Source organism: Alosa pseudoharengus, unplaced genomic scaffold (assembly GCF_046254945.1).
Source record: "Alosa pseudoharengus isolate Yale_2024_CS ecotype anadromous, Long Island Sound unplaced genomic scaffold, YU_APseudo_1.1 YU_APseudo_1.1_scf_22, whole genome shotgun sequence".
In the NCBI taxonomy this organism is placed as follows: Eukaryota; Metazoa; Chordata; class Actinopteri; order Clupeiformes; family Clupeidae; genus Alosa; species Alosa pseudoharengus.
The window spans coordinates 15,780,546-15,805,781 of record NW_027468680.1 but is presented as its reverse complement, the minus strand read 5'-3'; the positions used below and the strand labels follow the sequence as shown (position 1 = coordinate 15,805,781).

The 25,236-nt window shown below is 46.3% G+C and overlaps 2 protein-coding genes across 4 annotated transcripts in view; one reads left to right on the top strand and one right to left on the bottom strand.

Annotated features, from left to right (window-relative positions):
• The window catches only part of iars2 (isoleucyl-tRNA synthetase 2, mitochondrial), an 11,926-nt gene extending 7,863 nt beyond the window's left edge, over positions 1–4,063 (top strand). For both annotated transcript variants that reach the window (XM_076300772.1, XM_076300771.1), the window contains 9 exons: positions 210–318; positions 780–882; positions 1,009–1,134; positions 1,386–1,517; positions 1,755–1,861; positions 1,982–2,127; positions 2,359–2,549; positions 2,887–3,031; positions 3,344–4,063. In XM_076300772.1, coding sequence (XP_076156887.1) covers positions 210–318; positions 780–882; positions 1,009–1,134; positions 1,386–1,517; positions 1,755–1,861; positions 1,982–2,127; positions 2,359–2,549; positions 2,887–3,031; positions 3,344–3,489 — 1,205 coding nt within the window. In that variant the 3' untranslated portion in view covers positions 3,490–4,063. The remainder of the gene's footprint in view (positions 1–209; positions 319–779; positions 883–1,008; positions 1,135–1,385; positions 1,518–1,754; positions 1,862–1,981; positions 2,128–2,358; positions 2,550–2,886; positions 3,032–3,343) is intronic.
• A 410-nt stretch (positions 4,064–4,473) lies between these two features.
• Positions 4,474–25,014, bottom strand: rab3gap2 (RAB3 GTPase activating protein subunit 2 (non-catalytic)). 2 transcript variants are annotated; one of them, XM_076300769.1, is made up of 35 exons: positions 24,563–25,014; positions 23,242–23,315; positions 22,814–22,931; positions 22,539–22,620; positions 22,209–22,256; positions 22,005–22,080; positions 21,767–21,868; positions 21,381–21,480; positions 20,488–20,586; positions 19,651–19,799; positions 19,139–19,218; positions 18,669–18,758; positions 18,165–18,304; positions 17,454–17,646; positions 16,907–17,050; positions 15,415–15,497; positions 15,233–15,297; positions 15,041–15,131; positions 14,786–14,898; positions 14,370–14,571; positions 14,034–14,131; positions 13,719–13,824; positions 13,239–13,399; positions 12,707–12,881; positions 11,813–12,022; positions 11,556–11,662; positions 11,364–11,430; positions 11,166–11,236; positions 10,974–11,009; positions 10,453–10,527; positions 9,661–9,876; positions 7,359–7,448; positions 6,745–6,969; positions 6,045–6,209; positions 4,474–5,341 (listed from the first exon to the last, which is right to left on the bottom strand). In XM_076300769.1, the coding sequence occupies exons 1-35, from the start codon at positions 24,675–24,677 to the stop codon at positions 5,186–5,188; spliced, it is 4,122 nt and encodes a 1,373-aa protein (XP_076156884.1). In that variant the 5' UTR covers positions 24,678–25,014; the 3' UTR covers positions 4,474–5,185. The 2 variants fall into 2 exon arrangements, with proteins under 2 accessions (XP_076156884.1, XP_076156885.1); XM_076300770.1 differs by having other exon boundaries at positions 11,813–11,980.
• Positions 25,015–25,236: the final 222 nt, after the last annotated feature.

Sequence of the window (25,236 nt, the reverse complement as noted above, 5' to 3'; positions counted from 1 at the left end):
CCTCAAGGACTCTTATGACTTTTTCCTTTACCAACCTTTTTTTCCTTCCTCCGTTTCTGTTTGAATTACAGGACAATTATGAATTGTTTTTAACTTTAACATATATTTTTATTACTTATTTATGTTTTTAATGTTTTTAACTTTAACATATATTTGTATTACTTATTTATTTCTCCCCTTCTCTCTGTTTCTAACACACACACACACAGAGGCGGACCCAAGGGCAGATGTTTACATTGAAGGAAAGGATCAGCTGGGCGGCTGGTTCCAGTCCTCTCTCCTCACCAGCGTGGCAGTACGCAAGAAGGCTCCCTACAAGTACGCATGGGTGTGGTGATGTGGCACAGGGAAGGCTTACAACACTTCTGTCTGCTTTACAATTCCCACATTTTTGGCCTTGTGCAATGTGCTTAACCCAAATTATGAATTACACTCCTCACAAAAAGTTAGGGATTGGCTGGCTTTTGGGTGAAATTTAATGTTTCAGTACAGAAACATTGAACTGTTGGACATGCACATTCAAAAGTTTAGAGGTCACATTACAGTAAGTTCACCTGGAAAGGTTATAGTGGATTTTTAGGTTCATCCTGAAATTTCACCCGAAAGCCGAATATATTTTTGTAGTCTATGTTCGACCATCTTCGTAAACCTAGTAGATTTTGCCTCAGGAAGCCTAATTTGAGTGTGAATCTTGATGGGTTCATTAAGTGATCTGTCATAGTGTTGGTGAGGTTGAGGATTAATATGACTAGTTATTCATATGAATTGCTCTGTGGCAGGACACTGGTGGTGCATGGCTTTGCTGTGTCAGAGAAAGGAGAGAAGATGTCCAAGTCTCTGGGAAACGTGGTGGATCCTGAAGTAGTTATCAATGGGGGCAAGGTCAGGATACCTTAAGAAATACAAATAACTACTATCCATTGCACTATCCAAACTATCCAGAGTTCTGGTACATGTTACTTAATGTCATGGTTGTCCCCCCTCTCACGCCTCTCCATGTATCCCCAGGACCCCTCAGCCTCCCCGCCGTATGGGGCCGACACGCTGCGCTGGTGGGTGGCCGAATCCAACATCTTCTCGGAGGTGCAGATCGGCCCCAGCGCTTTAAACTCAGCCCGCGACGACATCAACAAGGTCTGTCTAGCACGATATAACAGATCAGCCAGCCTGTCTGAATTTGTTTGTCAATTGTCTTTTTGTCCTTTTTAAAATATCTACCTAAAATATCTAACATTGATCTTCTCCGTCTCTCTCTGTGTGTGTGTGTGTGTGTGTGTGTGTGTGTGTGTGTGTGTGTGTGTGTGTGTGTGTGTGTGTGTGTGTGTGTGTGTGTGTGTGTGTGTGTGTGTGTGTGTGTGTGTGTGTGTGTGTGTGTGTGCGCGCAGCTAAGGAACACGTTTAAGTTTTTGTTGGGGAACCTGCAAGGCTTTGACCCGCGGACTCAGGCGGTGGACTCTAAAGAGATGCATTATGTGGACCAGTACCTGCTGCATCTACTACGGGAGTTTAGCCTGAAGGTGTGTGTGTGTGTGTGTGTGTGTGTGTGTGTGTGTGTGTGTGTGTGTGTGTGTGTGTGTGTGTGTGTGTGTGTGTGTGTGTGTGTGTGTGTGTGTGTGTGTGTGTGTGTGTGTGTGTGTGTGTGTGTGTGTGTGTGTGTGTGTGTGTGTGTGTGTGTGTAGCCCACCATCTGAAATGGTTTGTCAAGAATATTTACCTGCACGAGACCATGAGCTAAATCTGTCTGTCTGTCTCAGGTGACCGATGCCTACACTGAGTATGACGCTGGCCGGGTGGTGCGCCTTCTGCAGGGCTTTGTGGCCAGAGATCTGTCCAGCTTCTACTTCAGTGTCATCAAAGACAGGTACACACGTACACACACACACACACACACACACACACACACACACACACACTGTTGCCCTTCTTTCCTTCTAAAGATGTTTCCCTTTCACCCTCCCTCCCCCCACCCCGTCTCTGTCAGACTGTATTGTGAAGCGGAGGATTCCTTGGGTCGGCGCTCATGTCAGACGGTGCTGGAGGAGGTCTTAGATGGGATGACCCGCACCATCGCCCCCATCCTGCCTCACCTGGCCGAAGAGGTGTACCTGCATGCACCTGGACATGATGGTATGTAGAACACACACACACACACACACACGCACACACACACACGTTTACACACAGTCTGGTGTATAATGTGATAAGTGCGAAGTTTAGTCTGTGTTCTCTTGGTTGAGATTGATTTTGAGTACCTTTGTGTTTGGGGAATTTGAATGTTACATATCTATATTTTGATGGTGTATCCATTTGAGAAAGTTGGGTGATCGTTAAGAAGTCTCTCTCTTTCTCTCTCTGCAGCTGGAGAGACTCTGTTCCAGAGTGGTTGGATCAAGAGCAGCTCGGTGTGGCGGAAGCCGGGATTGGAGGAGGCGGTGGAGGGGGCGTGTGCTATCCGAGACGCCTTCCTCTCGTCCATCCCAGGGCGCAACGCTGCCGAGTACGAGCTCATCATCGCCATCGAGCCCGGCCTGTTCTTCGAACTCATGGAGGTGAGATAGATGTGGAGGAACGCCACTGGGCGGCCAGTCATAGATCCAGGAAGTCTTGACAGTTCTGACCACAGACATCCACACCATGTCCTCATAACCGGGTTCCTTACAGTTCGTAGTACTCTAGTGGTGGAAGGAAGACATGACACAGCTCCCTAAAATGAATGTGTGCTGCTCCAGTGTCTCATAAAGCCAGCTCAAACACCAAGTTTTTTGTGTATTCAATGCATGGCATGTTGTTTTGTGATCTCTGTTTTATAATAATTGTCTTAATAATCTCATGATTGGGACCCTCTCCTGCCAGCCTTCTCTCTGTAACGTCCCACTCGTTCTGCAGTCTCTCCAGGAGGAGCCCACCGCCACCTGCTCCCAGCTGACGGAGCTGATGATGGCGTCTCGCGTGACCCTGACCAGCTCACTCCCACGTGACATACCAGAGGACGCCAACATCAGCCGCGGAACTTTCCTCATCAACCTGGAGGGTACGGCCATCTTAAGTCCTGCCAGAATATTTATATATACCTACAGTATGTAATATCTGAGGGCCACCATTTGTGTAATTATTACAGAAACTTTTTTATGATTTGTCATTGCCATTTTCTTGTATAGACCTCTAAAGTTCACCTCCAAAAAATAAACCCAAATCTAGAACCTGGGTACCATCTTTGCCCATATAAGGAGATCTAAATCTTCTTATATGGGCAAAGATGGCAGCTTTGGGTTGTTTTTGTAAGTGAACTTCAGACGTCTGTTGTAGGGTGTGGTTAATTTTGGGCTGTTTTATGACCTTGTAGGTGGTGTAATCCGAGAGGAGAGCTCATTCACTGTGGCGGCACAGCCAGCCTCCCTCTCCCGTTGCCCTCGCTGTCGACGCTACACGTCCGATTCGCCCGACTGCCTTTGCCCACGATGCCAGTCTGTCCTTCAAAGCACACAGTGATGATGTCACACTACCAACCCCGACTACAGATTCCTCTTCGTCCTCTCTCTCTTTCTCTCTGCACAGCCTTTGCAGAACCAAGGATCGTGCCAGCAAAACTATGGACTGAGGGGGAATCTCAAAACTGACAGTCTGTCAGCCCCAGAATTCCACTTCCTGGGCGAGGTCCAGACTGAGCAACATGATTGGCTGAGGCCCCAGCGTAGAGAACGTGACTGGCAGACTATCACTTGCACTTTTATTTATTCTGCTGAATGGGTTTGGCAGCCTCTAACTACAGCTTGACTCTTCTGTTGTTCTGGAGCTGACTGAACTGAAAAAAAATGATGTTGTTAATATGTAATTCTATGCGGAATGTGTATACACATGAAAGCACGCAAACAGTATGTATCTATAGGGCTGGGGTCCATGAACCATGTAATGTTTTTAGGGATAAACATTGGAAAAGGTGTGTATGTGTGTGAATGTCTGCCTGTGTGGATTTGAGTTTTTGGCTGAATACGTAAAACACACTAAAGGATGAATGCTCTTGAGTTGTGTGCTGCATACCAAATACACCAACTAAATCCATCAAGACCTGAACATCTTTTTTCCCGGAAGGAACGCCATAGTAGGCATGTTGCGTTACATTTTGGTGGCTGAACTGATGCTTGAACTATCAGTTGGCTGTGGTCGAGAAAGGGTGTGTTTGTGTTCCTGTGACATCTGTAAAAGGCTCATGGAAATGTAACCGCTATTAATATCCGCAGATCATCATGATAATGCGGTTAAGAAGTTCTAATACATGTGGTTAAGAAGTTTGTCACTGGCAACAATGTTAATCATCTATGTCTTCTGAAAACTGTGCATCCATAATATTTGAATTGTTCCCTCTAGAATCAGCTCATTTGTTTATATAAGTGTACAATTAGATTATATATATATTATAGTTTATATACTATACATGGCATTTCACCAACACTAGCAAAAACAAGTGCTTCCATATGCTGTGTGTACACCACTAGTCTTTATTCTGCATAAGTGAGCCCAGTCGCTCTGGAGAAGTGGCAGGAGCTAGTACAGTACTGCATATAAATACAAGAGAAAATAAGAGACGTTTACGCTCATCCTCTCACCAATTCATTCGTTCGTTCCTCAATCGTTTTTATCTTACATTATTTATCAGCATCCCTCCTTCACTGGAGGGAAGGAATTCTAATGGCACAGGCACACCTTTTAAAGATGGACAGACTCACAGAGCTGCAGAGAGGCTGGATTAAACACCAATGACGATACGAGAATGAACCGAGCCTTAGAAACAAGAAAATGAACACATGTAGAAAATACACTTTTGTGGATATGACCACCGACTGACCTCTACTACTGTATGCTCAGAGACGGACTCTGACCGGTGGAAAGCAGAAACGATGGCTAAGCACAAACATCTAATACTCTGATTAAAGGAAGCGGAACGGCGTGTGCTGACGGGGCCTTTGGGTGAGTTAGTGAGCGAACTACGGAGATGAGTGAAGAATTCCACTGAAGAGGTGGAGGATGAGTGAGAAGTTGTCCTCTCTTTCGACATCCGTCGTTCCTCTATAAGTCTTTTAATTCAGTCATTATCTATCCATCCACTCCTCCGCTCTACCCATCCCTTGTGTTCCCTCCATGTCTTCTCTCCATCTCTCCTCTCCTTCTCCATCTCCATCCTCCCATCTCAGTCCTCCTCGTCCCCCAGCACCTCCACGGCCTCCATCAGGTGCAGGGCCAGGCTGTACTGGGCGTGGTTTTCCGGCAAGATCTCGATCACGCGGCTCACCAGACGACTGCTCTGGCTTAGGGGGACCAGGGGGCAACGCAGCTCACTGGGGTCCTGGAGCAACACACACACACACACAAAGTTCACGAGCTGTGTGCGATGGTCTGAACTTGAGTAAACGAGACCTGACTCTCGCCAGATGAATTTCGTTCCGCTTAGCTCCGCCTTGCTCCACTCACATCCATCTGGGACCTCTTCCATTGAGAGTGATTTCTGCACCCGATTTTATGGTACATCCAATCAGGACGCAGGGCGGGAGTTTCATAGATGTGACATAGCGTAGAAGCGACTGTGAGACTGTTATCAGCGTCACGGGTTGGCTTCGATGTGAGTGGTTGAAGTAGCACGTCAATAGATGACGGACAAGTGCCTTATTCAATCATATGCAAGCATTTTTTGATTAGGCCCAGCCTTCTGAAGCAACACTCCAATGGATTGGTCCCAGATGGATGAGTGGAGCTAGGCGGAACGAAATTCATCTGGCGAGAGTCAGGTTAGACCGTACAGGCAAGCTCATACAATTCATAGTGATCCCATGTTACTTGTACCACAGTACATGTTGACCTGATGATTATTTTCAGTATACACATAAATAATACGCTATAGACACATGCTACATGCTTTGCAGTTGTCTAATTGTCAACAGTTGTCTTAATGTTGTCTAATTTGCGTCATATGTATTGCTGCATATGTGTGTGTGAGTATGTGTGTGTGTGAGTATGTGTGTGTGTGAGTATGTGTGTGTGTGTGTACTCACCATGGCCTTGAGCCAGGTACACAGCGTGGTTGGCAGCCGTGCGAGCAGCTCCATGGCAGGGCGGGTCTGCGTGGTGTTGTGCAGCAGAGAGTAGCACAGCCTCTGGCCCGCCAGCACCAACAGCTGGGAGCCCAACACGTCCTTATCCTCCACCTCCAACATCAGCTACAGACACAGAGAGAGAGAGAGAGAGGAGAGATGGATTAAATGAGGTTAAGTATAAGTATATATACTCTTTTGATCCCGTGAGGGAAATTTGGTCTCTGCATTTATCCCAATCCGTGAATTAGTGAAACACACTCAGCACACAGTGTACACACAGTGAGGTGAAGCACACACTAATCCCGGCGCAGTGAGCTGCCTGCAACAACAGCGGCGCTCGGGGAGCAGTGAGGGGTTAGGTGCCTTGCTCAAGGACACTTCAGCCGTGCCTACTGGTCGGGGTTCGAACCGGCAACCCTCCAGTTACAAGTCCGAAGCGCTAACCAGTAGGCCACGGCTGCCCCCAAGATTATTTATCTACAGAGGAATGATGGATATGTTCACAGTCATTGTGAAGCCTTTTATGTTCATGTATTTGCTTTTCATTAGGCTATATACCTCTGTGTGTGTGTGTGTGTGTGTGTGTCTGTGTGTGTGTGTGTGTGTGTGTGTGTGTGTGTGTGTGTGTGTGTGTGTGTGTGTGTGTGTGTGTACGTACCTCTTCAGCCCGTGTGTCTAGGCCCTGGTTGTAGAGCTCACACACCAGGTGTCTGCGGGGGATGTCGGGGTTGACCTGCAGCAGTGTGGCCAGCTCCAAACACATCTCGGGCCACATGTCCTCACACAAACTGCCTCCGCTACCACCCCCACTACCACCCCCGCCTCCACCACCCTGAGCCTCTCCTAGGGCCTTCACCCACCCCGTCAGCACCCGCAACAGGAACTGCACACACAGAGGGGGAGAGAGAGAGAGACAGACAGACTTTCAACACAAGCATGAGGAACACTCACAAAAGCATATAATAGTGTAACTGCTGAGACCAGTATTTCTAGTCTACCAGCTCTTACACCTGTCAAAGGACTGACTTCAAAGTTTAAAGGGAATACCATGTAAGTGTTTGTGCCAAATTTCAAAATTTAGCAAATGTGTGTGTGAGAGAGACTTTGTGTGTGTGTGTGGGTGAAAAATCTGTATGTATGTGTGCTCCTGTTTGCCCAGATGCTCCTGTGTGTGTGTGTGTGCGTGCATGTGTGTATGTATGTGTGGTAAGCCCTGATGGTCCTGTGTGTGTGTGTGTGTGTGTGTGTGTGTGTGTGTGCGTGTGCGCTCACCTCCTGCCTAAGGGCCACCAGACTGGGGTCGGTGTCCCCGCTGGGCATCAATTGAATGGTGGTCAGGTCTCTGAAGAAGGCATTCTTACCCTGGACAGAAGACACAGAGACGGTTCATAACGGAGTCAGACCGGAACTAAGTACCATTTAGGTCCATTGGCGAAGACTGAAATGCTTCATCTTGGTAAACTAAAGTATCTCTGACACTGCACATTACTGCACCGGAAAACACTCAAAACCTTACTCGGAGAATAAGACCCCACTACGTATGGTCTCTCCATAGTCTCAGGGTCACAAATGTAATCATTATCAGCTCTTTCTATTCTACTCTATTCTATTATATTCTATTCTATTCTATTTTAATCCAGACATGTTGGTACAGAGGGAATCCATTATGTTCAACTTCTTACCTACTTTGTGCTGATGAAATATCTTTATAAGGAAGTAAAAACAAAGCTCAAAAGGTAACTGAGAGTGAAGGAACTAGCACAACATGTATAATTAGTGTCTGGCATTTGAAGTACGAAACACGCGTCTCGTCTTAAGGTCTGAAACTAACCCGTGATCTGCTGGAAAACACCGCAAAGTGTCCCCTGAAGAGGGGCCGGTTACAAGAAATGCATCTTCCAGTAAGACAGTCAGATGATCAGAGCCCTCAGAGGTGATAGGATAACAATGATGTGTAAATGTCAGGGGGATGTGAGTACCAACAGTCTTCAGTCAGCACCTCTGAGGAGAGAGTACAGGCTTCCCCGTCGGTTTCCTTTAGGTGTTAAATTACATTTTCAATGCTCTGGACAAGAAGATGGGCTCTGCTGCCCTAATCCTTGACTTGTCTAAGGCCTTCGACACAGTTGATCACTTTATTCTCTGTCAGAGACTTCTGGACATTGGTCTGAGCACCAATGCTGTTGGTTGGTTTAAGAACTACCTCACCAGCAGAACTCAAACTATTTTGACTGATGGTCATAGGTCAGATTCATTAGAGGTTAAGAAAGGTGTCCCTCAAGGGTCAATCCTTGGTCCGAAACTTTTCACCATCTACATCAACACCATTGCCTCTGCTGTGGAGAGCGCCACAATACATCTTTATGCAGATGACACAGTTTTATATTGATCTGCTCCCACCCTGTCTCAAGCTTCCCAATCCCTACAGCAGTGCTGTAATTTACTACAGTCCACTTTCAGTAATCTCAGACTGGTTCTGAATGCTGACAAAACCAAAACCAAGGTCATGTACTTCACCAAATCTTGCTCTTCTACCTCCCACATAATATCCACACTGGATGGGAAGATTATTGAGAACGTTTCAGCCTATAAATATCTAGGTCTGTGGATTGATGAGAAGCTTTCATTCAAAGATCACATTGAAAAACTGGAGCGCAAGCTGAGCGTTAAGCTTGGACTTTATTTTAGAAATAAATCTTGTTTTACTCTACAGGCTTGAAAAAACCTGGTTAGTGCTACTTTCTTTCCAGTGTTGAATTATGGGGATGTTATATATATGCATGCGGCCTCTAACACACTGTTAGCATTTGACACTGTGTATCATAGTGCATTACGCTTTGTCACCAATGCCAATCCACGTACGCATCGCTGTCATCTTTACGAGGTGGCTGGTTTTAGTTCTCTTGGTCTTCGTAGATGGTTTCACTGGCACATTTTATCTATAAAGCATCTTTCTAAACAACACCCTGCTCCTTACCATACCTCACATTGCTACAGAAGACGGCTTTTAGCTACTCTGCCCCCTGGTGTTGAAACCTCCTTCAAAAAGAAACCAAACTCTCTGTTTTTATTCCACTTCTACCACTAAACATTTACTTAAGACACTTAAATCAGATCACTGCACCTGTTTCCAATACCCCCCCCCTTTTTTTTGTCTATATATGTATTTGTCTGTTGTTAAATGTATTTCTTGTGTTATTTATCCTATTTGTTTGTTGTGTCTGAAACTGTCATTATTGTCTTCTGTTGTCCTGCCTTGTCATTGCTGTATACCTTTCTGTTGTTGATCTTAGAGTTATTTTTTACTTTTGCGAATCCAGGGCTCCCTTGAAAAAGAGATGCATAATCTCAATAGGAATAAAATTAAATATTCTCTTTTCTTCTCAGCACAAACTCCTTACGCACTACTAGAGCATCTCCATTTAGCTGCCTCTACTGTGTCTACAAAGTAAACCCAACTTCATTTATAAAAAAACGGATTTTCACAGAGCTGGGCCCTGCACACAGAAAAAGAACAAACAAAAACACAGACAGTGGGTGGAGACGGGGAGGTGAATCACAGCGCCAGGCTCACCTTGCTGTCAAAGAGGCTGAGGGGTTTGACCTTGAGGCCGAAGGTCATGGCAGCGTGCAGCAGGGAGGCCAGCAGGCACTGGTGCTGCACCAGCGGGTAGTGGACGCCGCGCTGCTCCAGGGCCAGCTCGGCCAGGGACACGGGGCCCTCGGCACACCCCCACACCTCCTCCACACACAGCATCGGGGCCGACTCCTCCTCCACGCATGCGTCCGCCTGCCACAGAGTCCACAGGGGAGAGAGGAGGAGGAGAAAAGGGGAGGGGAGAGGAGGAGAAGAGAGGGGAGAGCAAAGGAGAAGAGGGTAAGAGGGAGAGGGAAGAGGGAGAGTAAAAAATAGAGTTAAAAAGTGTTAGAGGGGCTGAGAGTAAAGACACAGAGAGAGAGGGAGAGGTCAACACTTATGTCTGTCACAAATCAATTTACTGTTGACTTAATCAAGGGAGTTAGGTGGGCTTTGTTTTTTATTCTAGCCATATGGCTTTACTTTAACCTTTTTAATTTTAAGGTTAATGTAATGTTTATTGAGGTCATTGTGAGTCGATTTGGATAAAAGCGTTTGCTAAGAACCATAAACATAAACATGAGAGAAGCATGGAAAATTGTGTAAAGAACACGTATATTGTGTATTTGCATGTATCCCCTGACATGTGCCATCTGTGGGGCCTGCAGCTTCTGTGTGTGACGATGCACTCAGATGAGACTTGAGCACATAGACAGCATGTGTAGTGTTAATGCACTGGCACCTGCAGTGTAGTGTGGAGTGTGGTCTGGTACAGTACACTACGCTCACCTCCATAAGAACCTGCAGGAGCTGCACACAGGCGCCTAGGAATGAGGTCATCGCACTGTCTCCCATGCCCACGTCCTACACACACACAAACACACACACACACAGTGTCACAAAGACCAGTCTTTTCACAGTTTACTTTTCACAAACACACACACACACACACACACACACACACACACACACACACACACACACACACACACACACACACACACACACACACACACACACACACACACACACACACACAAACACACACACACACACACACAGTTCTTCATCATTCTACAGGGACTAATCAATGAGAGCCTAATTAAGGAAGCAACTAATTAGTGTCACTTTATTCGTGACTGTGTTTCCAATTATACAGGCAGTAATGAAACACACTTTCAGATAGCCAGCTAATTAAGTCAGGAGGCTGTCATCAGACAGGTATTACACGTGACATTTAACACAAACACACACACACACGCACACACACTGACACACAAACACACACACAAATCGATGCAATTACTCACTCGTCTGCAGAGTCTGTCTTTAGGAGCTTTTCCAACCTAATGAAAAGAAAAACAGTGAATGTGACTCACAATAGGCCAAAATAATCAAAGGTTTCCCTAGTCAGACAGACCTAGCCCTCTGTTCATATAAACACATACACAACCCCAGATACACACAGACACACCACCACGCTACACCAACTCCTCTCTCACCTTTTCCATGAGGAAAGCCGCTGCAGAAAAGCGTTTCACAATGAACGTAGTCCACATCATCAATGCAATACCTACAAGAGCACACACACATCAGAAAGAAAAACTTTTTGCATCGTACACACACACACACACACACACAACTCCTCCTGATCAATCTGATACCTAAGTCATTGTGATGTGGTAGTCATGGTAACTCACCCAACTGTATGTGGGAACTGGAAATCATCCTGAGGTGCTCAACTGACCACTCCAGATTTTTACCCACCTACACAGACATACACATGGGTACACTTTTGAGTACATGGACATGGGCTCATCTTAAACACGTATTTCTGTATGGATGGACAAGTCTCATTCAGCATATGTGTGTATCTGTGTGTGTGTGTGTACCTCTGGGTCCTTGTTCCACTGCACCACATACTCCCAGCAGCAGTGTGCGAAGAGCAAGTCAGGGGAAAGGGAGTCTGGAAATCGCTGACACACACACAGCAGCAGCTCTGACACACACACACACACACACACTCTGATTAATATAATTTAATGTCACATTTGAACAGAAGCACCAAGAGACCCCAAAGAGAGTAAGTATAATATGATATAACCACCCACCCACACCCCCACACACACACACACACTTTCCTACTCACCTTCTGTCCTGTGCTGGAGTGTGTTGTTGTCTGCGCTGTCCTGCGGTGTGTGTTCTGTGGGCTGCTCTGGGTTGACCGTCTGGCCCCTCCTCTGCAGGATGTCCCTCAGTGTGTCGGGGGCCAGGGCCTGTCTGAAGAGCACCTTGGCCACGCTGTCCGCCACACCACCTGGGAGAGGACAGGACCATGACATGGCAGCAGGTGCAGCTACTGTATGCAGGGCAGAGATGGGAAACCTCGCTTCAGTAAAAAACAGCTGAACCTTATAAGCTCAACTCTTCAGCCAAGAAGAATTTCCCCTTTGGGATTGATTATGTATGTATGTATGTGTGTGTGTGTGTGTGTGTGTGTGTGTGTATGTATGTGTGTGTGTGTGTGTGTGTGTGTGATGTCCTATCTATCTATCTATCTATCTATCTATCTATCTATCTATGTAGATAAGCTAATTAGTGAAATCACCTGTTTTAGGGACACAGGCAGAACCAATACACTCTATGTAGACACTAATGACATTAACAATAGCGGCGGCTACAAAAACACCTGGCTCCACCGGAAATAAACGTGCCAGGTCAAGTGCTTTCCGTGCATAGAGTGGACACATGGTAGCCAGGTTTCCCATCCGTGATGCAGGGTGCAGACGCATCATTTCACTGCACACACCAGGGCTGCTCGATTACAGGCAGGCTGCACCAGACACGCAACTAAAGCGTTGCGTATGCTGAAACAATTAGCTTCCACGTATAATCAATGGAACTGGCTACCCTAGATCATGTGATAGAGGCGTGGACATTCGAAAAAAAAATTTCTTATTCACATCTCGTGAATCGCATGACTATATATTCACTGAGCATTGAGTTTGTAACAAGCTGAGTGTGTGTGTGTGTGTGTGTGTACCTCTGCCGCTCTCCAGTAGTGTTTTGACTGAGCAGCGCGGTGTGGCGCCCCCTGGTGAGCCCTGAGGGGAGGGCAGGCTGAGCAGCGTCTGCAGGGCCAGTGCGTCCTCCAGCTGCCGCACACACACCACCCACTGCTCCAGCTCCAGAGACACCGCCACCCAGTCTGACTGGAACTAACACACACACACACACACACACACACACACACACACACACACACACACACACACACACACACACACACACACACACACACACACACACACACACACACACACACACACACACACACAGCGGTTTAAAATCACACCATCAGCTACTCAAGTTCTAACAATATAGCCTTCCAGTCTGACTGTAACACACACACACACACAGGGTTAAATTCACCCTACCAGTTACTCAAGTTCTAACAACATAGCCTTCCAGTCTGGCTGTAACACACACACGCACACATAAATACACTTGCAAGTTACATCCACAGCACCCTCTGCACTTGCTCCAACACAACAACCCACCCCACACACACAAACCTTGGTTTCAGCCAGGCTGGTGATGGAGCTCTTGGCAGCGCGATGAGCCACTAAGGCCGCCAGCAGGGCGGCGCCAGAGTTCTCCGACTGCACACACACCGTCCGCACCTGCTGCCACCACGGACACACACACTGGCCATCCCACGACTCTTCCACAGCCCCTGGGAGAGACAGAGACAGGCTCAGAGTTACTCTGTTTCAGTGAATGGAATCCACATAATAAACCATTAACAAATGATTGACTGGTGCATTTTACTGGTAAATCCCAAAGGAAAACATAACGTTACATAAACAGCTTAAGAAAGCTTAGAACAGCCGTACTACATTGACTGACACGCACGCACACACACACACACACACACACACACACACACACACACGCACACACGCACACACGCACACACGCACACACGCACACACACACACACACACACACACACACACACACACACACACACACACACACACACACACACACACCTTTCATTGCGCTGAGCCTGGTCAGCAGGGTGTGTAGGTTCTTGACAGTGTCAGGCTGTTTCAGCACCTCCTTCTCTCTGCTCAGCCACACGCTCAGCAGGAGAGTCTAGCAGATAAAACACACACACACACCGTCATGCAATTAGTGCATCTGGAAACAATAATGTGCCATCAAGCAAATCTGCATTGGCACAGTAACAATTACCATGAAGTCTGTGTAAACACACACACACACACACACACACACACACACAGACACACACACACACACACACACACACACACACACACACACACACACACACACACACTCACCAGAAGATTCTGTGGGCTAATGTTGCTTTCCTGGAGTGTGTCACACACTTTCTGTATGGGACTCTGACCTGACACACAGCCCCAGAGCAGGAAGCTACCTGCACGACAGAAAATCAACACACACATACTTAAACAATCATTATCACTTTCAACATACGGTGTATGCACAAAAAGACCACCAGAGACAAAAGCACCTAGGCAAAATGTACTGACTCTGATGTGAGAGAAGGATAGAGTGAGAGAGAGAAATATATATATATATATATATATATATATATATATATATATATATATAGAGAGAGAGAGAGAGAGAGAGAGAGACAGAGAGAGACTCACCCAGAGGTGAGCTGTCACTCTGAGGCCCCTGGACAATCTTTACAGCCTCCCCGTCACATTCCATCAGTGACAAGAAGTCCCGGACAGGAAGTGGGCCGGATTCCTGAGCGAATGAGACGGAGGGGCGGGATGTAAGCTCGGCATAGCGTTGCAGGATTGGGCTGACCCGAGCCAGGTCCTCCTCAATGCCCGGAGACGTCTCCTGAGAAGACAGAACAAACACTAATTTAAGACCATGTCTATATGTGACTGTGTGTGTTAATTGTGTGTGTAGAGATAGATAGATAGATAGATAGATAGATAGATAGATAGATAGATAGATACTTTATTGATCCCCGAGAGGAAATTCAAGAGTGTATGTTAATGTGTGTGTGTGTGTGTGTGTGTGTGTGTGTGTGTGTGTGTGAGTGACTTACATACTCCTCCTCAGTGGCCTCGGTGTGAAGGAGCTGGATGTGTGAGTAGAGCTGCAGGAGCTTGAGCTGGGAGGAGCAGAGCTGGAGGAGAGACTCATCTACCGCTTCTGGATCTGTTGGACACACACGCACACGCACACGCACACGCACACGCACACGCACACGAACACGCACACGAACACGCACACACAATAAAGACCAGCCGGCCGGGACACCAAATTCTGTATCAAGCATCAACTGTAAGAATTTGCAGACCTAGGTCCTTCAGGCTGTCCAATAGAGCACGTGTGACGTTAGCAAGGCAGGAGACTGGGGCATTCTTATTGGCCAGCAAGGACTCCAAAGCCTGTCCACAAAAACATTATAAAAGCAAGTTCATTCTGTCAGGGTCTGTTTGTCCATCTTTCAGCGCTGAATCAGTGGGTGAGGTGAGGTGAGGGGCATAACCTGTTTTTTGATGGCAGGGTGTTTGATGTCCAGGATCACGCTTTGAGCCTCAGTCTCCAGCAGATCTGCGTCAGAGAACACAACACACCAGTTAGCCACTCACAAGTTTCAGAGCGAGTCTATCGCTGGTGGTGGCTTAACACAGTTGAAATGCTCGGCGGCGGACTGCAGATCTCACTGACCAGGATCCACCTCTTTGCTCTTGAGCAGCATGGTGAGTCTCTTGAGGAGGTGCATGTCTTTGGCACGCTCGCTTTTCTTATCACTGGAACCAGAACACACACACTCATGATCTTTAATTACACACCCAACATGCAACTACACAATGGCACTGTACTGTACACACAGAGAGGACCAATGTATGGCGTGGGCCAGGTGATCTGTGTGTGTGTGTGTGTGTGAGAGAGAGAGAGTGTCAGAGAGAGAAAGAGAAAGAGAAAGAGAGATAAAGAGACAGAGAGAGAGAGAGAGATAGAAAGAAAGAAAGAGAGAGGTTACCTGACAGCCAGACATGCTTGCAAATTCATAAACAACAGTTTTCTGTTTGCCTTGAGCTCTCCACGAACGTTTGCAAACACTCGCAAACAATTTGAGGAGATAATTCTCAATGAACATACAGTGGAGCTGGACGAAGGGTTACCGTCAAAATGGAATGTTCACACCAAATCGTTCACTGCCACTGTTTCCTGAATTTGAATGCACCTCAGGCGTAAAGGGATGGTGATGGTGCACAGGACCCCAGTGCTGTGTGTGTGTGTGTGTGTGTGTGTGTGTGTGTGAGAGAGACTACCTGAGAGTTTAAGACCAAAGAAAACAAACCGTGGTAAAGACATCCTGGTATAAGGCTGTCTCGCTCAATTGGAGGAGAGGATTTCCTTGAGTTGCCCCAATTAACGTCGATGCTACATATGGATCAGTGACAGGGAAGGACCATAGTTTCAATGACTGTGGCAGATCTTTTCAAGATTTAAAGTTGCAAGAAGTTTCGTCAATGGTTAGACTTGAATTTTATTTCAATAAGCTATGCTGTCCAATATGCCAGTGCTTCTCAAACTTTTTCAGACGAAGGACCACTTAACTAACCAATAAAAAAGAAATGCACGGACCACCTAGCTAAAAAAAAAAAAGATTAGACCTACTTCAACAGTATATTAGTCTACACAATAGGCCTACTCACTGAACCACCTTGCTTATAGTCTTTGCACTTTGCTTATTGTGTCAGAGGATTCATATGATTTAAACTGGCATATCTTACATAGACAGTGTTGCAGAACTGGTTGGATTTACATACAAGTTGGTTCAATATTGCAAACAACTCATCTATATTATATTTTACCACGTCTGCTCGCGGACCACTTGGGATAGCTTGCGGACCACACTTTGAGAAACACTGCAATATGCTGTGTGCAAGCTCATCTGATTCTGTAAACAATTAACAATGCCATTTTGACTGTTGTTTAATAGGCTAAAGACAGGCTATCCACAAACGTGAACATTTAATCACTAGCATGAGAATAACTGAGGCATCATCTGCGTTGTTGCTCGGCTTAGGTTCGGACATGAGAATAATGCCTGTCGGGTTTGGACGCAATTCTGTTGGACATAGTTTGGATTTGGATGCGAAACCGAACCGCACTCTAGTGTGTATGTGCGTGTGAGAGTGAGAGAGATTACCTGAGCGCCAGGTGGAAAGGGATGGTGACAGTGCGCAGGACTCCAGTGGTGGGGTCCAGCAGACACACCTGCTGGGTGTGAAGCTGCCAGCCCTGAGATGTCACACTGTTCACACCCATCAGCCTGTAGCCTCCATACAGCAGCCTGACACACACACACACACACACACACACACACACACACACATACACACACACGCACACACACTTACATTAACAACAGTATAGAGGCGATATAGTACATTACAGTAACAAAATATTCGTTCAAATATTTAACTGTATACTACTTAGTACACTACAGTAACCAAATATATAACTGAACATACCACATGTGTGTGTCGTGGTAATGGAGGGTCTGTGTGTTTGCTTATGAGGGCTGAGCAGGCTTAGCTTTTGTACTAGTTTTTCTCATTGATTAATATGTGTGAGGATATTTTGGGGTTATGGCACTGCATGTGTTCATGTGCTGTGCTTTAGCGTGTGTGTGTTTGTGTGTGTTTGTGTTTGTGTTTGTGTGTGTGTGTGTGTGTGTGTGTGTGTGTGTGTACCTGCAGTGTTTTCCCACGTTGAAGGCGCCCACGCGGGGCCCGTGCTGAGTGCCCCACACCTCCAGGATGCCTCGCCGCGGTGCGTAGATGACCAGGAACTGGGCGTGGCGGCGGGGGAGGGAGGGGGAGGAGAGCTCACGCTCCCCCCGCGCCTCTGATACCTGGACCCACCCCAGCTGAGCATCACGGTAGCCTGCACACACACGCACACACACGCACACACACACACACACACACACACACGCACACACACACACACACACACACACACAAACACAAACGCACACACACACACACACACACACACACACAAACACAAACACACAGGAGTTAGCCTAATCAACAGGTAAATGCAGGACTTGCTGAGGTGCTGATCAAGTTCAGAGAAACACACACACACACTTAGTACTTGTGCTTTCAAAAATACCCAACCATCGACAAATGCAAATAAACATTTACAGTTGCATACATACAGTATATGACAGAGGGTTGAAGCGGAGCAGTTAGTAATCAAGAATCTTTGTATATGACACTTTTGAGTTTTGAACAAACTACCATAAACACACACACACACACACACACACACACACACACACACACACACACACACACACACACACACACACACACACACACACACACACACACACACACACAACACACACGCACACGCACACGCACACGCACACGCACACGCACACGCACACTGACCCTTCCACATGCGGATGGCAATGCCTCGGGTCACATCCAACAGTGTCACTCGACCAAAGTCGTCCGTTACCCCTGCCAACGTGTTGCATGGCGACAGGCAGATGCTCTCTCCATGGCGACGAGAGTCAGGAAGGCCAAACCTGTGGGTGGTGAACAATGCCTGTGAAAAAACCTGCAGCACACACACACACACATGTGCACACAATGCACAAACACAGTTGCACATACACTACTAGAGCATTACGCAACCCATGCAACCCATACGCAAACACACACACACAAACCACTACCATAACCAACACAAATGATCACACTTCACAAACGCACATTCACACCCAGCTGTAATGAACACATCATTTGTGCTTATTTTAGAAAAACTACTAATTAAAATCTTCCCAATTCACTAACCGCTTTAAGTAATACATAGTAATACTCTATATTTACCAAAAATCACCACACGTGCTACTAGACACTGTTGGCCCACAGATTCCTAGACGGTGTTACCTGACTGGCAGAGCGGTGGCCGGCTCCACCTTGGGCTTCTGCTTCTGTGGGGGCTCCTCCTCACTCTGCTTCTTCCAGCCCAGCCAGCCGCTAGAGGAGCACGGGGAGGAAGAGAGGAGGAACAGCGGAGTGTGAGGTGGTGACACAGGCTCACTCTGATGGAGGTGACAGAATATCAAGGCTAAGCTACACCAGGCATGTAACTGAAGCGTTCCTTTCGCGTTGCGTCTGCTGCAACAATTAGCTTCCACTGTAATCAATGGAAGTAGCTACACCGGACGTGATAGCGGCGCGTACGTTCGAAAAAAAATAGACCATTCGTTTAAAATGGATTTTACACGTCACGAATGGAACGCTTCAGTTACGCGCCTGGTGTAGCTTCCCTGTCAGGATGTACAGTAGGGTGGTGGTGTGCGTGTGGCTGTAGTGACTGCACAGGTGAGGTGGGAGATGGTGCTGCGCATGCTAACCTGGCTGCGTTGAAGAGTGCTGATGTGAGTTTGCTGGCAACGGCCAGGGCCACGTGGGACAGGAGAGGTTGAGAACTCCCCTACACACACGCACACACGCACACACACACGCACACAAAACAGGAATTATGTCACATGCACACACCCATACCCTCTCTCTCATACACACAAAATATACAGAATACATATGCAACCCCGTTTCCAGGGAAACGCTGGGACACGCCATCTTATCTGAGTCCAAGCTTATTCATGTCTTGGCTCGGTCTTACTTGTGTTGTGAGTCCAAACCCCATATTAACAACTAAACTCTGTTCAGCTTGTGTAGACGTGGAGAGTAAAATGGACAGCTTACAATCGCACAAATGCAAGCACCTACCCTCACTACACTACTCATAGAAGAACATACTAAACATAGAAAATATTAAAGTTCAAACATGATACAGGGACCTTTGATTCAGGACTGGACACATATATTTGCATCCATCCACACAGTCAGACAGACAGACATGTACCTCAATGGCATAGTAGAAGCCAGTGTAGGGCCCGCCCCCCACAGTGATATACTGGCTCATGGCGGGGGGGCTGCCCTTCACAGACGCGTGGAAGCCACCCAGGATGGAGGCATTCTTCATCTGGTCAAATACATTAAGCGTCATGATGCCTGAGGAAGACCATGGGACACCGGGGGAGAGAGAGGGAGAGAATAATGACTATGATGACCCTCTTCATCAAGTAGAATGACTTAAAAGAATATAAAATGTTAATTTACTTCAAAGCAGCACTAAACAAGATTTGCTCTCGGGGTCCACCTAGAGTTCTCAAGGGCAATATAATTTAATAATAAACTAACTAAATATGTGTATTTTGCTACAAAGTATGAACATAACTCCGATATAATAGAGGGAATGCACCGACAGCAGTCTGTAGAAAAAGATCTCCGGATTCCTGTGGCATAGCAGCTCTTTTCTGTTTCGATTTCGGAGGGGGGAGGGGGGCTGACAGTGTTCCTACCCGAACACAGAAAGTTGCTACGTCGGTAATCGCCTATAGAGGCCTGCTCTATACAATGGCTCTATACTCTGACAATGGCAGAAGTGCCGTTTGTCATGTTATGAGGTTATGTGCCATCAAAATGATTTTGGAAACGTTATGTTAACGTAAAAAAAAAAAAATGGGTGCCATCACTGTCAAAATGGGTTCACTGGGTGTTCTACTTTGCATTGATTAAAGCATTCTGATGAATTTAAACTAGATTGGATCTCACAGCCGGATCCATTCCCTGTCCTCCCCTATGCCCTTATGGACTCGAGACGCCCCCCCCCCCCCTTCCCTCTGTCCCCCTCGCTCACCCACGCTGCTGTGGTCCACTATGGTGTCCATGTCCTGCAGACCCCACTTCTTATAGGCCAGAGGAGGAGGCTGCACCACATCACTGCCTGCTGCTGCCGCTGAGGGACAGGAATAAAGGGGGAGGCAAAAAGATCGGGTGAGGGAGAGGAGAGACAGAGAGAGATTGAAAGAAAGGGACAGAGACAGATTGGGTGAAGGGAGGAGAGAGAGAGAGAGAGAGAGAGAGAGAGAGAGAGAGAGAGAGAGAGAGAGAGAGAGTCAGGAGCAGAATAGGAAAGGCTGACAAATGCAAGCTGTATGAGATGGTGTGAATCACCACTCTGACACACATACAGAAATGCGCGCACACACACACACACACACACACACACACACACACACACACACACACACACAGGGCTCCTAATTTAAAATCTCCTAGAGGCTACTGATCTAGTCTACGCAGCACAACACTGAGGTGTGGGCATTGGCCTCCTCTCCAGTACCTGCGGAACCTCTGGACAGTTCTACAGCATTGTCCAAGACACAGGAAGTACATGGTGTCATAAAATAAAACATTAAGCACAGCATAGACATAGACAGAGATACAAGAACCTCACAATATCACCTAACCAACTGACACAATCAGAACTGTCTTAACTGACAATAACTTCTTGTTCAATAACTTGTTCAATAACTATTTGTTACTTAAAGAAAAACACTGCATACACTTTAACACTGCTTTACACTGCAAACACATATGACAATCATTCTAAAGGGCATTCAGTAGGATATTATATATATATATAATGTTACATATAGAATGGATGCAATGCACCCATTATAATGTTCACACACACGCGAGAACAAGTGATTGTGCTCTCTCTCTCACACCCACACCACACACACTCACCTCTGGCCACTTGGTTTCTGCATGCACGCAGAGACTGGAAGAGGCTGAAGCCATCAATGGTGACCAGTGCCACTGGATACAGGATACTAAGCTCCTCATGCTGAGAGAAGAAAACAGTCAGGTTGTGTGTGTGTGTGTGTGTGTGTGTGTGTGTGTGTGTGTGTGTGTGTGTGTGTCTGTCACTGGAACAAATGACTGATTTAGGAACATGTTACTATACAGCAGACAAACCATGTGGAGGGTGTTACCAAGCAAGTGTATATGAAATACTGTGAACTGTAACTGAATGATGTAACAGCCAACTCTAATGCACAACTTCAGTGCTTTCTAAAGGAGTGGGTGCTACAGCTATGATCTGAGTGAAGTGAGTCACTTGTGTGTCTGACCTGGTCGGTGACACCGGGGTGGCGAGGGATCTCGTACGTCCGGCACTTGAGCCGCAGCACTGGGTCCTCATGGAGCAGCTGAGCCAGGAGGAGAACTCCAGTCTGACCGGGGTAGGAGAGAACATGAGAATAAGATACTGAGTAAGTGACTACAGTATATGTGTGTGTGTGTGTGTGTGTGTGTGTGTGTGTGTGTGTGTGTGTGTGTGTACAAGTACAGTATAAATGTATGAACTACCTCTGTGTAGAAGCGAACATATCCAGAGGTAAAGCCAATCACGATGCAGGTCCAGTCAGGCCGCCCAGTGGAGCTCCTTACATAAACACAACACTTTAACCAAGGTGTACATGCACCAATATCCTCCATTCTCATTGATATCTCTGTGCAATATGTACATGACTGGTACTGGAATGACACAATGGCATATTTGTGCAGACTTACCTCTTTTGGCTGGCCAGAGGTATGCAGATCACACTGCTAATACATTCTCTGCAGACCAAGAGACAGGCACTCTGAGTAAACATATCCATTAAGACCATTTCCACTTATAACGAATGCCCTTTCATTTTTTTTATCTTTCTGATCTCTCAATCTCTCTGCAGCCCTACAGCATTGGTCACTTGAAATAATCCATATTTACCTATATTATCCACCAAAAATACATATGGAATGTATAAAAAATACATCAACCTTCTGCCAGTCATCTCACAACTTGCTTTGATCAGAGTAACTCTCCCTCTATCATTCTGTCATCTTCCATTCTTTTCTTACCCTTCCTCTGTGCTGAGGGTTCCACTCCAGGACACGGCCAGGTTCATCTCCTCTCTCCCGCCCTCATCCGTACGCCACCTCGCTACACAGAGAGACATAGACGGAGCACAATACACATAGGATAAGACCACCACCAGACACGTATGACCACATTTGTGTAAACAAATACACACAGAAACACACACCATCAGAAATTAGCAAAAACACATTCAGCATTTTACATATAAATTCAGGACCATACACAAAAAAGCTCCCACGTGCAGTAGCATACCCACCTGAGAGGAAGACGGCTTTAGTTTCTCTGGCAACGACCAGCAGGTCTGAGCAGGGCGAGAGCGACAGGACACAGTCCTGCAGCCAGGGGATGCCGATGGGCTGAGCATCATCCTCAGCCTGAGGGTGCAAGAGTGAAGTAAGAACCTTATTTACTGATCTCACACCAGCTAGAACCCTCTTCAGTATCATATGAGGTTAATAAGACAGAACCGAGGCCACAGGTATGTGTCAACTTAAAAGTGAAACTATTTTCATGTAAGTGCATTCGATAACACACAAATTATTACAACAAATAATTTATTAACAATTGCATTATTCCTTCAGATTTCCATAACCCATCCTTCCCAAAGTGGTCATTTCACCACATAACACACATCTATGCTGTATTCATTTAGAAGAGAAATAAACAACGAAAGGAGACACTGACCGGAGGGTCATCCTCATTTGCCTCAGAGTTCTCCCATGCACCCCAGTCAGAGTTATCCCAGGTCAGGTCATTCTCTGAGAGACGACAGAGAGAGGCAGGAGAATGAGATGAGATGGAATGGGACAGAGCAGGGCAGAGGAAGACATGTTGTGAACAGATGGAAATACAGAGACGCAGAGTCAGACTGACAGACATTGCAGATGAATGACCGCACAACTGTCACACAACATCTATGTCATGTGCAAAGACTTTTCCAAAACCAACCATTTCAACACACAAACAATACAGTGAGCATGGACATGGTGATCCTGTAATTGTACTATTACATTTATTCATTTAGAAGATGCTTTTATCCAAAGCGACTTACAGAATGAGGAATGACATTCAATCTACAGCTTAGGCAGGAATTGCTACTGCATCAGTCAAGACAAGAGGGTGCAAGAGTGCAGACATCATGTTTATTTCATAACTGCAAAAATAACAGCAAATCCTAAAAAATCCTTCAGCAAATCCTGATTGTCATTCATAATCCTAAATTGTTTACCATGCAACTAGTCCAGTCTGCCTCTCATTACCTGTTAAACAAACATCAAGGTTTGGCTTCCGCATATGATGTGCAACTGTGTTTACTGTCAGTCCGCAAGGAGACTTATCTGAGGCGTGCACTGCACTGACAGTGACACACCGTTCATATATGACCACAACACACTCGATATGGCAGTCGTGAATGAGAATACAGATACAAGGATCTGTTTTAAAGCACTCATAGCATTCATCATTTTTCTTCCTTCAGGTAACACTGCATTAGTCATCGGTTCCACTGCCCTCTCTGAGGATGACTCATCCAACATAGGGCAAGCGCCCCCTCCCTTCCCTCCTTCTCTGCAGATACTGCTCTCTGTCTCATTACCTGTCCCTATTCAACCGCACACATCTAGTGATTATGGCTTCCGTATATGACGAGCTTCTTGCTCGTTTATAATGACTGAAATATTTCATTTTAGCAAGTGAAAACTCAAGACATGCATACTGTATGTGGCTGGTTAGCATTAACATGAGCTATTTGCTAAGTAAACTGTCAAATATCAGGCTCCTTGCCTCTCTTCCAAAAGACCCATCAATGTTACGTTAAAGCCTTCTTCTATGGACGGCTAGCAAAATGTATGGCAAAAACAAATATAGATAACGTCACCAGCTAATGTGTTTTATGTACTATTAGCTGCATGAACAGTCATCTGACGTTAGCTGGATAGTTAGCTGGTTAGCTACATAAACTGGTAGAGGTGCAGTTGCCTACCTTGCAATAACAATGTTAACAAACCTGTTTGATTTTTGCTGTTCCCCTCCGGTGCTGGTGTTTTCTTATTGTGGAACAAGAACTCGTGTACTGTCTTGAGCTCTTGGACCCGACAAAACTCCGTCAGGCAACAAGACATATCGGTCTTGATCCAGCTGGATACAGAGAAAGTCTGCTAGCCAACGTTAGCTAGCTAAAGCTAGTTCAAAAGGGCAATGACAAGCCTTATGATGTGGCTGGCTGGCTGGCTGGCTCGCTCGCTGGCAGGGCAGGGTTGAGGTAAAGTTGTTGAGAAGTTAACAAGCTTGTTGTTATCGTTTCTTTGAAAAAAGGACACATCGATTTTAGTATCGATTTCTAAGGCTGCAATTCGTGACTTTTGAAACTGTCATTCAGTTGCATAAACATAGCTAGACAAGTAACAAAGTGAAGATGTAAGAAATTTGTTTTCGTTGCTTATGTTTCTCTTATGTGTGCCCTCCCCTCTCTGATGAGTTTAACCAGTGACATCACATGTAAAGGCTGAATTTCCCCCCGTGTCGCCCTCTATCGATATGGAAGATCAACTTCAGCAGCCTATAGTCCTCTGTTAGGTAGGCCTAATATAAGGTAAATCATGTAACCAGGGTAGGAATTTCACGGCGGCCACGACGGCCATGGCCGTCGTAGCCCCTTGCATTGGCCGTGAGGCCCCTTTG

Excerpts from the sequence above, each read along its gene's own strand:
- rab3gap2 (XM_076300769.1), bottom strand. The coding sequence starts at position 24,677 with ATGTCTTGTTGCCTGACGGAGTTTTGTCGGGTCCAAGAGCTCAAGACA. Across the intron at positions 20,587-21,380 it reads CAGAAACCAAGTGGCCAGAG|CGGCAGCAGCAGGCAGTGAT; the intron begins GTGAGTGTGTGT and ends CCTGTCCCTCAG. Across the intron at positions 14,132-14,369 it reads GAGTGACAGCTCACCTCTGG|GTAGCTTCCTGCTCTGGGGC; the intron begins GTGAGTCTCTCT and ends TCTGTCGTGCAG.